This window comes from Podarcis tiliguerta (assembly GCF_965153285.1).
Source record: "Podarcis tiliguerta genome assembly, chromosome: 2".
Taxonomy (NCBI): Eukaryota; Metazoa; Chordata; class Lepidosauria; order Squamata; family Lacertidae; genus Podarcis; species Podarcis tiliguerta.
The window spans coordinates 2,581,434-2,597,318 of NC_139535.1; the positions used below are offsets into that span (position 1 = coordinate 2,581,434).

General features: G+C 45.5%; 3 protein-coding genes across 6 annotated transcripts in view; 1 reads left to right on the forward strand and 2 right to left on the reverse strand.

Annotated features, from left to right (window-relative positions):
* The window catches only part of LOC310670646 (uncharacterized protein), a 306,280-nt gene that overhangs the window by 36,442 nt on the left and 253,953 nt on the right, over positions 1-15,885 (forward strand). Inside the window, exon 1 of one of the 2 annotated variants that reach the window (XM_083426274.1) lies at positions 7,284-7,735. The exons of the other annotated variant lie outside the window; for it this stretch is intronic. The gene's annotated coding sequence lies outside the window, so the exon portion shown is untranslated. Of the gene's footprint in view, positions 1-7,283; positions 7,736-15,885 lie in introns of those variants that run through there. 2 annotated transcript variants of the gene reach the window in all.
* The window catches only part of LOC310670826 (uncharacterized protein), a 51,123-nt gene that overhangs the window by 11,155 nt on the left and 24,083 nt on the right, over positions 1-15,885 (reverse strand). The gene's annotated exons all lie outside the window — the stretch shown is intronic.
* Positions 3,541-12,068, reverse strand: LOC310670771 (uncharacterized protein). 3 transcript variants are annotated; one of them, XM_083426526.1, is made up of 2 exons: positions 12,007-12,068; positions 3,541-5,208 (listed from the first exon to the last, which is right to left on the reverse strand). In XM_083426526.1, the coding sequence occupies exon 2, from the start codon at positions 4,595-4,597 to the stop codon at positions 3,635-3,637; it is 963 nt and encodes a 320-aa protein (XP_083282652.1). In that variant the 5' UTR covers positions 4,598-5,208; positions 12,007-12,068; the 3' UTR covers positions 3,541-3,634. The 3 variants fall into 3 exon arrangements, with proteins under 3 accessions (XP_083282652.1, XP_083282651.1, XP_083282650.1); XM_083426525.1 differs by lacking the exon at positions 12,007-12,068 and adding an exon at positions 5,517-5,684; XM_083426524.1 differs by lacking the exon at positions 12,007-12,068 and adding an exon at positions 8,833-9,044 and having other exon boundaries at positions 3,568-5,208.

Below are 15,885 nucleotides of genomic sequence, written 5' to 3' on the forward strand. Positions count from 1 at the left end.
AAACCATTTTTAAGAGGGGCCTTTCTTGCACTATGGCAGAAATCTTTAACTGCAGGAAAACAAATTTCTGCCATGCGCTGGAATCCCTCCTGCAAAATATTGACCGTCTGGAGGCGCACTCTGATTTCATAGGTTCCAGTTGCCCCCATATGCCAGGACCATGAACTTAGGTGCTTCTCAGTTGAGGTGCAGCAGCAGCTGATGCTTAAGTCCTGACTGAAAATGAGTACGCTGCATTTGAGAATGTTATGATTGTGGAAAGTGGCATTTAAAAACCCAAACCTAAAAGGGGGTAAATATTGCAGCTGACCGTAAACACAGCTGAAACGCAATCTCATGAAATGTTCATGATGGTCAAAGTTGTGGTCACAGTTTCACTATGGTGTCAGTCCACTTTCAGTGAGGCTGATGGGCCTTTCCTCTCTCCTACAGGTCGCTAATGGAAGGTATTTGAGCATCTCAGGGTGGACTCATTTTATTTTCTGTGCTGCAAACAGCTGAGAGTTTGGATACAGCAAGAATTAGAAACGTTGTTTTCATTCAATGTAGGGCACTTTTTCATTCCAGTGTCTATCGTGGGAAATTCTGGAATGTCCTGTCCTTCCTGGCTGCCATTTGTGAAATCAATCAGGACCTCAGGCTCCTACCCAACGTCACCCTCAGCTATGTCATCTATGACCATTATTCTAATGCAAGGATGACTTCTGATGCCCTGCTAGACCTGCTCTCTACTGGGCACACAGGCATTCCAAACTATGACTGTGGGAAGAGGAATAACCTGTTGGCTGTTCTTGAAGATAGTGAACCTGATATTTCTAGACATATGTCACCTGTGTCAAGCATCTACAAAATCCCACAGGTATGGCTGGTTCGGTTTTAAGACAGAATTGTGCCTCTGCCATGGGCTTTTCATTCTTTGCTTTTTGGACTCTCCCAAAGGTGAGGGTGGGATGGAACCTGGAAGCAGGAGCACTCAACACTGGTGTCAAATGCCCTATGCCATCCCACCACTGCTTTTAAAAACCATGTTGCTTGCTTATGATGCATTCAAAACACAGTTTTTTGAATAATGTAGCTGAGTCCCTAGTCTAATATTTTGGAATGTGATTCAGTCCCACAAAATATTGAGAGTCTGGAGGCATTCCTGGAAGACCTCCTTCCGTTCTACACGGTCAGCATTTTGTCTTGTTTTTTGTGTACGTGTGTGGGGGACTGTAGTTGGTCAACTGTCTGAGATTTGTCCTGGAACCACAGCAAAGCACTCACCTCTCCCTTTGCATCCTGGGCAAGTTATGGACACACTGTTCCTACTATTCATGATGAAACCCAATTCTCCTTTTTCTACCAGATGGCCCCAAATGTAGATCCCCAGAATCTGGGGATTTTCCAACTGCTCCTGAATTTCAGATGGATGTGGATTCCCATATTGCGTGGGAAAGTGCTTAAAAAAATAACAATAGCAATAGTTTATTTATACCCCATCCATCTGGCTGGGTTTCTCCAACCACTCTGGGTGGCTTCCAGCAAAATATTAAAATACAATAATTCATCACATATTAAAAGCTTCCCTAAACAGGGCTCCCTTGAGATGTCATCTCAAAGTCAGACAGTTGTTTATTTCTTTGACATCTGGTAGGAGGGCATTCCACAGGGCAGGTGCCACTACTGAGAAGGCCCTGTAACCTCACTTCCTGCAGTGAGGGAACCAGCAGAAGACCCTGGGAGTTGGACCTCAGTGTCCAGACATAGGGATGGGGGAGGAGACACTCCTTCAGGTATACTGGGCCAAGGTGGTTAAGGGCTTTAAAGATGAGCACCACCACTTTGAATTGTGTCCAGAAACATACTGGGAGCCAATGCAGGTCTTTCAGGACCGGTGTTATGTGGTCTCGGCAGCTACTCCCAGTCACCAGTCTAGCTGCTGCACTCTGGATTAGTTGTAGTTTCCAGGTCACCTTCAAAGGTAGCTCCACATAGCATGTGTTGCAGTAGCCCAAGCGAGTCCTCAACACCAGCCTGCCCACTGTCACCCAAGAACAGCACTTCTGTCTTGTCAGGATTCAGCCTCAATCAGTTACCTGCCATCCATCCTCCAACCGCCTCCAGACACTCACACAGGACCTTCACCGATTTCACTGGTTCCTGTTTAAAAGAGTTAGAGCAGGGTATCATCCGCATACTGACGAACACCCAGCCCAAACCCCCTGATGATCTCTCCCAGGAGCTTCATGTAGATGTTAAAAAGCATGAGGGAGAGGATGGAACCCTGAGGCACCCCACAAGTGAGAGCCCAAGGTTCTGAACACTGATCCCCCACCACCACTTTCTGAACACGGCCCAGGAGGAAGGAGTGGAACCACTGTATAACCCTTAGCTCCCAGCTCCTCTAGATGGTCCAGAAGGATGTCGTGGTCAATGGTATCAAAGGCCACTGAACGCTCCAGCAGAACCAGGAAACACCTTTCACCTTTGTCCTTAGCACGCTGGAGATCACGGACCAGCACAACCAAGGCAGTTTCAGTCCCAATATTATAATAACAATAATGATAATAATAATAATAATAATAATAACAACAACAATAACAACAATAATAATATTTTTTTATTTATACCCTGCCCTCCCCAGCCAAGGCCGGGGTCAGAGCGGATTACAAGCAATAATAAAAACAAGTTGAATGATTACAACTTAAAAACAAAATTAGAATCATAGAATCATAGAGTTGGAATAGACCACAAGGGCCATCGAGTCCAACCCCCTGCCAAGCAGGAAACACCATCAGAGCACTCCTGACATATGGTTGTCAAGCCTCTGCTTAAAGACCTCCAAAGAAGGAGACTCCACCACACTCCTTGGCAGCAAATTAAACTACAACATTAAAATATTACAACATTAAAATAAAATGTAGCCTCAACGCAGGAGGAGAAGGAAAGAAAAAAAGAAAGAGAGGGAGGGAGGGAATCAAATTGGCTCCAAGCCAAAGGCCAGGCGGAACAACTCTGACTTACAGGTCCTGCGGAAAGAAATCAGATCCTGCAGGGCCCTGGTCTCATGAGGCAGAGCGTTCCTTCCTTAGGGCCCCGGACCACAATATGAGGCCTGATTCCCGATTCTAAGGGATCCAAATGGTCCCCATCCTCCAGACATGCCTGGAGTTGCTCAGCAACCACCTGCTCAATCACATGAATTTCTTCATGGGAAGCTAGACGCCTCTTGGAAGAGAAGCTGTTTCCACATTTCTAATACGCTTCATGCCCTGTACAGTGGTACCTCCGGTTACAGACGCTTCAGGTTACAGACTCCGCTAACCCAGAAATAATACCTCGGGTTAAGAACTTTGATTCAGGGTGAGAACAAAAATCGCGAGGCAGCAGCACGGCAGCAGCGGGAGGCCCCATTAGCTAAAGTGGTGCTTCTCGTTAAGAACAGTTTCAGGTTAAGAATCGACCTCCAGAACGAATTAAGTTCTTAACTTGAGGTGCCACTGCATGAGTTCTTTGATGGTGGATGAGACCTACCCTCCTTCTGAAACTTCCCACATTCCAATCACTGATAGGGTTTCTCCCCTGTATGAATTCTTTGGTGGGAAGCAAGATTGTGGCTGTGACTGAAGTTCTTTCCACATTCCAAGCAGTGCTAGGGTTTCTCTCCTGTATGAATTCTTTGATGAGAAGTGAGATGGGTGCTCTTACTGAAGCTCTTTCCACATTCAAAGCACTGATAGGGTTTCCCTCCTGTATGAATTCTTTGATGAGAAGTGAGAGCCCCACTCTGACAAAAGCTCTTCCCACATTCCAAGCAGTGATAGGGTTTCTCCCCTGTATGAATTCTTTGATGGGAAGTGAGATTGGTGCTCTGACTGAAGCTCTTTCCACATTCCAAGCACTTATAGGGTTTCTCTCCAGTATGAATTCTTTGGTGGGAAGTGAGACTGCTGCTGTGACTGAAGCTCTTTCCACATTCCAAGCACTGATAGGGTTTCTCCCCTGTATGAATTCTTCGATGGGAAGTGAGATGGGTGCTCTTACTGAAGCTCTTTCCACATTCAAAGCACTCATAGGGTTTCTCCCCTGTATGAATTATGTGATGGGAAGCGAGATGTGATCTGTGACTGAAGCTCTTTCCACATTCCAAGCACTGATAGGGTTTCTCTCCAGTATGAATTCTTTTGTGGGAAGTGAGATCCCCACTCTGACAAAAGCTCTTTCCACATTCCAAGCACTGATATGCTTTCTCTCCAGTATGAATTCTTCGATGGGAAGTGAGATGGGCACTCCGACTGAAACTCTTCCCACATTCCCAGCAGTGATAGGGTTTCTCCCCTGTATGAATTCTGTGATGGGAAGTGAGACGGCTGCTCTGACTGAAGCTCTTTCCACATTCAAAGCACTGATAGGGTTTCTCCCCTGTATGAATTCTGAGATGGGAAGTGAGATGGCTGCTCTGACTGAAGCTCTTTCCACATTCAAAGCAGTGATAGGGCTTTCCCACTCTATGAATTATTTGATGGGACATGAGATGGGTGCTCTTACTGAAGCTCTTTCCACATTCAAAGCAGTGATAGGGCTTTCCCCCTGTATGAATTCTTTGATGGGACATGAGATGAGTGCTCTAACTGAAGCTCTTTCCACATTCAAAGCACTGATAGGGTTTCTCTCCTGTATGAATTCTTTGATGAGAAGTGAGAGCCCCACTCTGACAAAAGCTCTTCCCACATTCCAAGCAGTGATAGGGTTTCTCCCCTGTATGAATTCTTTGATGGGAAGTGAGATTGCTGCTGTGACTGAAGCTCTTTCCACATTCCAAGCACTGATAGGGTTTCTCCCCTGTATGAATTCTTCGATGTGAAGTGAGATGGGTGCTCTTACTGAAGCTCTTTCCACATTCAAAGCACTCATAGGGTTTCTCCCCTGTATGAATTATGTGATGGGAAGCGAGATGTGATCTGTGACTGAAGCTCTTTCCACATTCCAAGCACTGATAGGGTTTCTCTCCAGTATGAATTCTTTGATGCAAAGTGAGACTGTCTTTCCGACTGAAGCTCTTCCCACATTCTCAGCACTGATAGCCTTTCTTCCCGCTTTGAGTTCTTTGATGGGAACGGGAACTCTGACTGGAGCTTTCTCCATACTCCCAATTTTGATATGGCTTCTCCACTGTGTGGATTTTGTCATGGTCTCCCCCATTCTGCATTTCCAATTCATCACCACCTTCAAAAAAAACAGAAACTAATTAGATACTCAGGAAGAAATGGAGCCCTTGGTTATTAAACAATGCTAATGAACATTTGTGAAAGAGGAAGAAGAGAAGGTGTGAGGTCTTTCTACAGAGGTCATGGCCTTTGTCGACCAGCATTCACAGACATATTTTTGAGAAACAGAGGTTCAGAAAGTCTGGCTCTTTTCTAGGATGGATTTTTGTTGCCACAATAATGAAATCCACTCCAACTCTAACATTGGTCTTATCTTTAAAAAACGGGCAGAGGCTAAAACAAAAACCCAAACCGGACAGAAATTACCTCAACTTCCCTAACAACTCTGTGTGTGAATGTTGCCTCCAAGTTGCTATGGAAAGGGTGACTGTCACTCCAGAAGGCCGTTTTTTCAGTTAGGTCTGGTCTCAACTGTCGAGTGAGAGAGAGATTTTCCGTGAGAGCACCTGCTACCTGTTTTATGCTGCTATGTGCCTCAGAAAAAGTCTGTAAAGTCTCATATAGATAGAAGCACTTGTAATTCACTCTTCATACCTAATTTAGCAGTATTATTTGATGTTGAATTATTTTGGCTTTTTGAGTGTAGCTTATTGTCTGGAATAACGAATCGGATAAATGTAGAAATAATCTAAATCAATGAAGAATACTGACAGGAAGAATTTGAAATCGACGAGATCAGAGATTTACTGAAGAATGGGAAAAGTTTTCAGAATATATGCATAATTTAAGTGAAAAACAAATAACGCTTGTAACTTTTAATGAAGCTTTGTAAAAAAGAAATATTAGAATTGGAGTGAAACAAGATTTAATTTATAAATTAGATGAGATTTCAGAAATGTGTAGGAAATTAAGAAGGGAAGGAGTAGCAGCCAAGTTGAGGGAAGTCAAAAAAAGAGAATGAATTAAAAAATTGTATGAATTGTATTAATTTGTTTTATTTGTAAACTGAATAAAAATTATATGGAAAAAAATCAATGAAGAATATATATAGATATATTAGATATAAGCACATGTAAACGTGTTTTAGTATATCAAGTAATGTAATGTGTTCTGTATAAACTCTAAACAGAGAAGCTTGTGGAGTCTTTTCTAGGAGAAAAAAAGCTACATTTTTCAAGGGTCAAACAACCCAGGGCAACCTCCACACATATAAATACCACAGAAAATGGGTTTGGGGCCCATAAAATCCAGAAAACCACGAATATTCCAGAAAGACAGGTGCAGAGTTGTAAAGTGACACGTTTTACCTCAGAAACTGACATTAACATTTTGACCACTTTGCCAGTGTACTCTTAATTATTCTCTCAGAAACAATTTTTAAAGGCAGATTGAAAAGTAGAAATTAATTTTTAGGATGCATAGAGGAAATTCTACACAGAATCATAGAATCATAGAATCATAGAGTTGGAAGAGACCACAAGGGTCATCGAGTCCAACCCCCTGCCAAGCAGGAAACACCATCAGAGCACTCCTGACATATGGTTGTCAAGCCTCTGCTTAAAGACCTCCAAAGAAGGAGACTCCACCACACTCCTTGGCAGCAAATTCCACTGTCGAACAGCTCTTACTGTCAGAAAGTTCTTCCTAATGTTTAGGTGGAATCTTCTTTCTTGTAGTTTGTATCCATTGCTCCGTGTCCGCTTTTCTGGAGCAGCAGAAAACAACCTTTCTCCCTCCTCTATGTGACATCCTTTTATATATTTGAACATGGCTATCATATCACCCCTTAACCTCCTCTTCTCCAGGCTAAACATGCCCAGCTCCCTTAGCCGATCCTCATAAGGCATTGTTTCCAGGCCTTTGACCATTTTGGTTGCCCTCCTCTGTACACGTTCTAGTTTGTCAGTGTCCTTCTTGAACTGTGGTGCCCAGAACTGGACACAGTACTCCAGGTGAGGTCTGACCAGAGCAGAATACAGTGGCACTATAACTTCCCTTGATCTAGATGCTATACTCCTATTGATGCAGCCCAGAATTGCATTGGCTTTTTTAGCTGCCGCGTCACACTGTTGGCTCATGTTAAGTTTGTGGTCAACCAAGACTCCTAGATCCTTTTCACATGTACTGCTCTCAAGCCAGGTGTCACCCATCTTGTATTTGTGCCTCTCATTTTTTTTGCCCAAGTGCAATACTTTACATTTCTCCCTGTTAAAATTCATCTTGTTTGTTTTGGCCCAGTTCTCTAATCTGTCAAGGTCGTTTTGAAGTGTGATCCTGTCTTCTGGGGTGTTAGCCACCCCTCCCAGTTTGGTGTCATCTGCAAATTTGATCAGGATGCCCTTGAGTCCATCATCCAAGTCGTTGATAAAGATGTTGAATAAGACCGGGCCCAAGACAGAACCCTGTGGCACCCCACTAGTCACTCTTCTCCAGGATGAAGAGGAACCATTGATGAGCACCCTTTGGGTCCGGTCAGTCAGCCAGTTACAAATCCACTGAGTGGTAGCATAGTCAAGACCGCATTTTACCAGCTTCTTTACAAGAATATCATGGGGCACCTTGTCAAATGCCTTGCTGAAATCAAGGTAGACTACATCCACTGCGTTCCCTTCATCTACCAGGCTTGTAATTCTGTCAAAAAATGAGATCAGGTTAGTCTGACATGACTTATTTTTCAGAAATCCATGCTGACTATTGGTGATCACAGCATGATCACCACGGTGGAATACACGGTGGGATACACGGTGGAATAGGAGAATGAGAACAGTGTTATACAGATTTGAAGTGATACAATGTATTAAGGCAGCTGTCTTACTGCCAGAGAAATTTTTCACAATTTAGAGAAAGTTTATAAATTTAGAAGATGTCATCGCAATTTAATAAGAAACTTTTTTGGTCTAAAAAATGAAGAAAAGAAAGATTGCCAGAGTCATGTGACAGAATTTTAACAATCATTGAAAAGTCAAAGCTGGCAGAATATTCTATGTCTGAAGAACAGAAAGGGAACTATATTCTAGGATCTCCTGGGGGGGGGAATTTGACGTTTTCATATCCACATTTAACACTCTGAATTAACAGAGGAACACATCGAAGTTACTGGGCAGTTCAGACAAACCTGGTCATTGTTTAAAAAGGCATGACTAGACAAAGAACATTCACAGTTGATCTCCTCCTCTTCAGGGTTCATGGTGGGGATGTTAGAATCCCAGGTGCTGTTGGTCTCCATCCAAATAGTGGAGGTTCCTCACATAGAGGTATGTATGGAATATCAAAACTGATCTTATGATCCAACGGGGAGCTTTACCAAGAGGGTCCATGATCCCACGATTCTCCTCCGTGACTTCCTTATGCAGAGTTCGTTGCTTCTACTGCTGTGTGATGGAGCAGTAAGTTTTTTTGACACTGGTAGGGCATTCAGGTCACGGCACTGGTATTAGACATTTTGAGCTGCCAATACATCGTGGTGGCCGGGGAGCTGTGATGTATTCCTAGCTCAAATTGCATGCAGATAACAAAGGCGCAGGCAGGCAGGCAGGCAGGCAGGTGGTGGAGCCCAGAAAGGTGCTCACCTTCTCAATCTCCTCCCGCCTGCCTGCCTCCCCCCACCCCCAGCCTGAGCAAGCCCCAATACGTCTCTGGCTCCATCCCTCCATGTCCCCATCTCCCCTCCGCTGGAACTCACCAGATCTCTCTGAGAGCCCTAGAGAGGAACGCTCAGAGGTTGTGAGGAGGGATGCAGGAGACAACCTGACCAGGTCAACTGTCCATCTTCCCCCTTCCATCCTCGCTAGCTTTGCAGGATCCATCTCTTTCATCCTTCCTGAGGAGTCAAGGAGCCAAAACAAGCTGCAAGGTCCTGGGAGAGAGGAAGAAGCAAAGGGAGCCTCAGAGGCCCTGCAGGGAAGAAGAAGAAGAGAAGAAGAAGAGTTTGGATTTGATATCCCGCTTTATCACTACCCGAAGAAGTCTCAAAGCGGCTAACATTCTCCTTGCCTTCCTCCCCCAGAACAAACACTCTGTGAGGTGAGTGGGGCTGAGAGACTTCAGGAAGGTGTGACTAGCCCAAGGTCATCCAGCAGCTGCATGTGGAGGAGCGGAGATGCGAACCCGGTTCACCAGATTACGAGTCTACTGCTCTTAACCAATACACCACACTGGCTCTCACTGGATTCTCCTGCCCCTGGAAAAGCACAAATGGGGCAGCCCCTTCCCAACAGAAACCCCATTTATAAACATTTCCAGTGGTTCCAATTTCCTCTGTTTACTCCTCTCCTCACTTCATAAGACCGGCATGGTCTGCACAATAGAGACCTGAGAATAGATCCCATTGAACTCAGTGGGGCTTATGGATAGAACCAGTCACCATCTTGTCCCCAAGCCTGAAGACTGCAATGCCAGGCATGCTTATCTATGGTATCATAAGGCAAAAGTTCATAAAAGTTTTCATAGTCATAATAAGAAACTCGATTCTTAAAGTTTGGGGGGAAATATAAAGATTTATTTTAACAGAAAACAGCATGGTGACTTTCCCCATTAGAAGCAATATCTTTGAAAAAAGTAAATATGAGGTTAAATTGGCCGACATATAAAGAGCTGTTAACAGAAATTGACAACCAGTTAAAATTAAAGGACTTTGAAGAAGTAAGAGAAAATGTAATAGACTGGTTACAATATTTACAACTAAATGAAACTTTTAAAAATCCTAAAAAGAAACGATTTAGTTATCAAGTGTCAAGATTTCAAAGAGAAATAGTAGAAGGTAGTACAAAACTGCTGTCAAAAATGAACAATCTGCTTTTGGAATGGGACACTAAAGAGGACCAGGTTAAATGCGTTATGATAAAACTGGCGAAGGATGTGGGACATAAGAAATTAATGACAGACAGGGAAAGGCTTTGGAAGTTAGATTTGGAAGTTAGGCCGCCGAGACCACATAACACCAGTCTTGAAAGACCTACACTGGCTCCCAGCATTTTTCCAAGCACAATTCAAAGTGTTGGTGCTGACCTTTAAAGCCCTAAACGGCCTCGGCCCAGTATACCTGAAGGAGAGTCTCCACCCCCATCGTTCAGCCCAGACACTGAGATCCAGTGTCGAAGGCCTTCTGGCGGTTCCCTCCCTGCGAGAAGCAAAGTTACAGGGAACCAGGCAGAGGGCCTTCTTGGTAGTGGCACCTGCCCTGTGGAACGCCCTCCCACCAGATGTCAAAGAGAAAAACTACTACCAGACTTTGAGAAGACATCTGAAGGCAGCCCTGCTTAGCGAAGCTTTTAATGCTTAATAGATTATTGTATTTTAATATTCTGTTGGAAGCCGCCCAGAGTGGATGGGGAAACCCAGCCAGATGGGCGGGGTATAAATAATAAATTATTATTATTATCATAGATTTGAAATTTTCTCCATGTACTTTACTGAAGGAGAACTACATGAAAATGATGTACAGGTGGTATTTGACCCTGGTTAAATTTGCAAAAATGTACTTCTCACTCGCTGGATCAACACCTTGTTGTGGTGAGTGGGCTTGCACGTTCCTATGACCCTTGTGAGCGAAGCCATCGGTAATCTTGTAATCCCAACAGGATCGCCCTAGTACTTCACTAATAATAGTGGAAGTGATGCAGAGTGACTCTTCTGAATATTTATACCACTGACCTTATTTTGCTGAACCCAACGGCATCTGTAGTTTTGGGAGGGGATCTCAATGCCAGATTGGGCCCTAATCATCATGCCCTTTATGCACAGCACAAATGGTCTCCTCCCAATCGTGAAGCCAGTAGATTCCTCCTCACCCGTTGTGCAAAAGATCAGAAATCAAACTTTGCAGGCATCTGCTTGGCTCAAACAGCATCCAGGCTAAACCTCTACATCTTAAATGGTGCCCTTGAAAGTGACTATCCCGACCTCTCTGGCTCCAGAAGGAGAGCTATAGATCAGGGGTCAGCAACCTTTTTCAGCTGTGCTGAGGGTCCACCATCCCTCAGACCATGTGGTGGCCCAGACTATATTTTGAAGAGAGAAAAAAATGAACGAATCCCTATACCCCACAAATAACCCAGAGATGCATTTTAAATAAAAGGACATACAGTGGTACCTCGGGTTACATACGCTTCAGGTTACATACGCTTCAGGTTACAGACTCTGCCATCCCAGAAATAGTACCTCAGGTTAAGAACTTTGCTTCAGGATGAGAACAGGGCCAGATTTAGAAGGCGATTGGGCCGCATCCGGCCCCCGGGCCTCAGTTTGCCTAGCCCTGCTCCTGACAAACCTCCCTGGTGTTTTTACATGAGCAGAATGTGTGCTTCTATTGAAAATGCATCTCTGGGTTATTTGTGGGGCATAGTTCCCTAGACCAGATATAGTTTGCTATCTAGATTGGTATACAAAGTACGTCCTGGAGGCTGACATCAGTATAAATGACCAAACTGATTAAAGAACGAAAAAAGCTGAGCTACGTTAGAAAAGCGATCCAATCAGAAGAGATCTGGCTCTCATCGCCCGGCTAAAAATGTAGCAGTTTCTGCTGTCTCCTCGATCTGCCAGGAGAAAAGACACAGTAGCGATGCTGGCCAAGAGGAAGAACACCCTTCCTCCTCCTCCTCCTCCTCCTCCTCCTCCTCCACTCTTGATCGAGACTCCAGGGCTCTCTCTGCAGGCTCCCCCCTCCAAGACCCCCTCACCCCCCACAACGGGGCCAAGCAAGAAGAGCGGGGCAGAGCCCTGGCCCCCGCGCCCCCTCCCTGGCTTGGCTTGGGGGAAGGTCTGCCCCCCCCCCGATCTGGCCAGCCCCCCAGGCATCCTCCCCCGCAGCCCCTTCTCCCCATTGCACCCGGAGGGAGAGGGAGGCGAGACTCACCCCCAGGCAGCTCTGGCAAGAGAGAGAGGGAGGCGGAAGCAGCCCCTCCGCTTGCAGGCGGGAATGGCGAGGGAGGGGCTTTTGCTCGGGAGGACCTTGCCCCCCCCCACGCCTCCACTTCCTGTCCTCTCTAGAAACCCAGCTCTGTTCCTTTTAACCCTTGGGATGCCGAGCACAAGCGGAGCAACGCAGGCAGGAGCCCAGGAGGAGCCGCTAACCCAGAAATATTACCTCCTGTTAAGAACTTTGCTTCAGGATGAGAAGAGAAATGGCCTTGGATCCTAAGCCTATGTAGCAAATGCATAGTTTGGGGGTACTCTTGGATACGCCTTTGTCACTAGAGACCCACGTGTCCTCAATGGCTGTTTGTGAACAGAAATAGCCTGACCACTGGAGTAATGGAAAACTTGGAGCTGGACTACTGCAATGCACTCTTTCTGGGGCTGCCCTTGGGTCTGGTGCAGAATCTCTAGTTGGTGCCAAATGATGTGGCCAGATTGTTCTTGCGAGCCTTTGGTCAAGAACATCTGGCACCACAGCCCCCCATTTGAAGGACTATCCACTTAATACTATTTTGTGCTTCCTTTAACTTCCATTCCTGATCCACAAGAGGACCTCTTCTCTTATTCCATGGCTACTAAGCTTATTCATTACAACTGTAAACTCCCCCTGATGTCACCGGGGGTATTGCCATGGCCCTAGCCACCAGCAAGGGCCTCGGACAGGATCCACGACTGCCAGATTCCTTTACCGGAATACCCACAAAGTGGAGAGGTAGGCGATGGCCACACCCTGCCTTCCAATACACAAACATATTCCAATGCCTAACCGCCAATACCCAAAAAGTTGTGAAGATTTGCTACGAGGTAGGCGAAAAACCAAGTGGCCGGTGCCAATCTGCCATTTGGATAAAAATTCCTACCAGGTCCATTGGGCAACCAAGGCGACCAACCACAGGTCCATAGCAAGGTCAAGAAGCAAGCTATGGTGGTGGGTGATCTGACGAAAACCAGCAGCGCAATGAAAGATGGCCCAGAATGCAGCCCCCGTGCAAACGGCGAGTTGCCTTTACTTAAGTTGCGTTGTATTGCAGAAATAAAGTTCTGTTTGGTGGGGATGACTGCGCTCTGCGTGGGGCTACCTTTGAAGGTGTCCCGGAAACTGCAATTAATCCAGAATGTGGCAGCTAGACTGGTGACTGGGAGTGCCTGCCGTGACCACATAACACCTGTCCTGAGAAATCTTAAGTTGTGCTGTATTGCAGAAATAAAGTTCTGTTTGGTGGGGATGACTGCAAATGCTTGGAGTTCTTTGTAAACCTCAGAGAATGCGCAAGGAGACAAAGCTAAGAGACAAATCTTTTGGGATAATTCAGATGGTGCGGAAGGTTCAGTTAGTGGAGAATGTGTCTGGTAAGGAGGAAGATGGCCTTGGGGATGTGGAGATCCAAGCATGTCAGCGTGATCTCAGGACTGCATTACCTCAAGGACAGCCTCTTCCCATATAAACCTACCGGGACCCTGAGATCATCTTCTGAGGCCCTCCTTCGTGTGCCTCCTCCTCAAGAGGTCCGTAGGGCAGCAACATGAGAAAGGGGCCTTCTCTGCAGTGGCTCCCTGTCTGTGGAATGCTCTTGCCAGGGAAGTTTGCCTGGCGCCTTCATTATACCCCTTTAGGCACCGGGCAAAAACCTTCCTCTTTAACCAGGCCTTTGGTTGACCTGACTGACATCCTATACCCTTTTAAAATGTGGCTCCTTTCGGGGGGTGGGTGTTATTGGGTTGTTGTTTTTATTCTGGTTATATATGTTGTGATCTTTTCTGTGAACTCCCCTGAAACCTCTATGTATACAACAGTATATAAACTCAATGAATATAAAATAATAAGAATAAGAATCCCCTTATAAAGGGAATGGGTTTCATGAGTTCACAGGGTTCAGATGTAGGTACTCTATGTAGAGCGTGTATATATTTGCATACATCCTAAAGGATATATTGGTCCTGACCCCAACAAAGGTGCATTGCTATCTAAAATCCAAGCTGACCTTTCCACCCTATGCTGGCCCATGTCAAAACAGGACAGCTGCTTCTCTGTGTTCTTGCAAACATGTTTTCTCCAGCTCTGCATCTGCTCCTCAAGCCACAGAGAGACTCCAGAAGGTTGCCAGGGCGATGCTTCCCCGCCTCATAAATATTCTTATTTTTCCCAGGGATTTCTCCAGGGATTTCTCCAGAGATTCATAATTTCTCGCACTGAGTCTGAAAGGTTTGGTGCATAAAATATCCCCTGTCTTGTCAATTCCCTAAACAGCTGCAGACGGTGAGAGGGATAGAGCAAAAAGCCTACATCACAAATGAAGAGTGGCTGTGCTCCTCCTTCTTTCCCTCGTGCTTTTAGGACACCCCAAACGGGCTAGTTTTAAATGTCACCACAAACATATTTTTGAGGGTGGCAGGTTGTGCACAACCATCTCAGCCCCCTGCAATCCCACGGGATGTGTTAGAGCCCCCCAACCTTCCAGGTGGTCCCTGAAATCCTATTTTGGTTTAAGAGAGGGATGAAGCTAATATTGTTTTCAGGGTGGGTTGCTTGGACCCCCTATGTGAATTTCCTGTTGTTCTTGATCACAAGGAATGGGTTTCAAGTCCCCCTGCCCTATGTGGCCCCTTCAGCCCCCATTTTGGATTAAGGGCCCAATGAAGCTGAATGTTTTGCTTGGGATGGGCTGTGAGCACTCAACACAACCAGCTCATCAATTCTTTTCTTTTAATAGTTTTTATTTGATTTTGCGAGTATAAGATTATAACAAGACAACCATACACATCTATATTTAAAGATCTCTCCAAATCTTTGGACTTCTCACCTTCCCCTCCATGGGTTTTAAACTGCATACTGTTCAATAGTCCATATTTTACATCACTCCATTTTCTCCATAGCAATTGCTACATTACAAGTGTTATTGCAATCCTGCTAATCTTTTCATCTGCTTACAGTGGTCATCAACTCATCAGTTCTGATCAGGAGGAATGGGTTTTGATTTCCCCCGATCTTCCACATGCTCCCTGAAACTCCCCCCTTTTTTAAAGTTAAGGGCCCAGTGGAGCTAAACATTTTTGTGGGATTCATGCTCTCTATAAGCGTGGTCTGCTGCATGTCCCCACAGCCATCTATGGGTCCCAGAGATAAAGTTCCCACACCGCTTTGATTGCGCTACGCACCCTGATTGCTTCTTGGTGTCTGGATGGCTCCCACCTCCCGTGATTCTCCAATACAGTTTTGGAAGTTCCAGGCTGCTGTAAAAGTTCTAAACAGTTCTATAAAGTTTATAAAAGTGAAATCTTAGTCTGCTTCAACAGAAGTATAGTGTCCAGATCAAGGGACGTAATAGTCCCACTCTATTCTGCCTTGGTCAGACCACACCTTGAATATGGTGTCCAGTTCTGGGCACCATAAATTAAGGAAGATATTGATGAGTTGGCAGGTATGGGGTGAAGGGTGACCAAGATGACCAAGGGCCAGGGAGGAATGGGGGAGACCCCCTCTCCATCCTGACCCTCCCAGGGAGGAGGAAGAGGAAGACAGTATAAAGGGAAGTATAAAGTTCAGAGGCAGATGAGGATAAAAGTTGGGAAATCATGGGAGAGCCAGAGCAACATCTGGCTGACACATCATTAGAAACCATTCTAGACCCACCATCTTCCAGAACCAAGCGAGCCTTAAAAGTAGGAGAGCAAAGAGCTCAAAGACAGAGAGCACTTAGTGGCACCTGCAGAGGAGGTGGCGATGAATGAGGAAGTGAGAGAGCCGGGGGCTGGAGATTCACTTGGAGAAATAACAGGAGTGACAGTGGACATCCTTGTTTTGTTCCAAGAATAATTA

Coding starts and splice junctions, on each gene's coding strand:
- LOC310670771 (XM_083426526.1), bottom strand. CDS start 4,597: ATGTCCCATCAAAGAATTCATACAGGGGGAAAGCCCTATCACTGCTTT.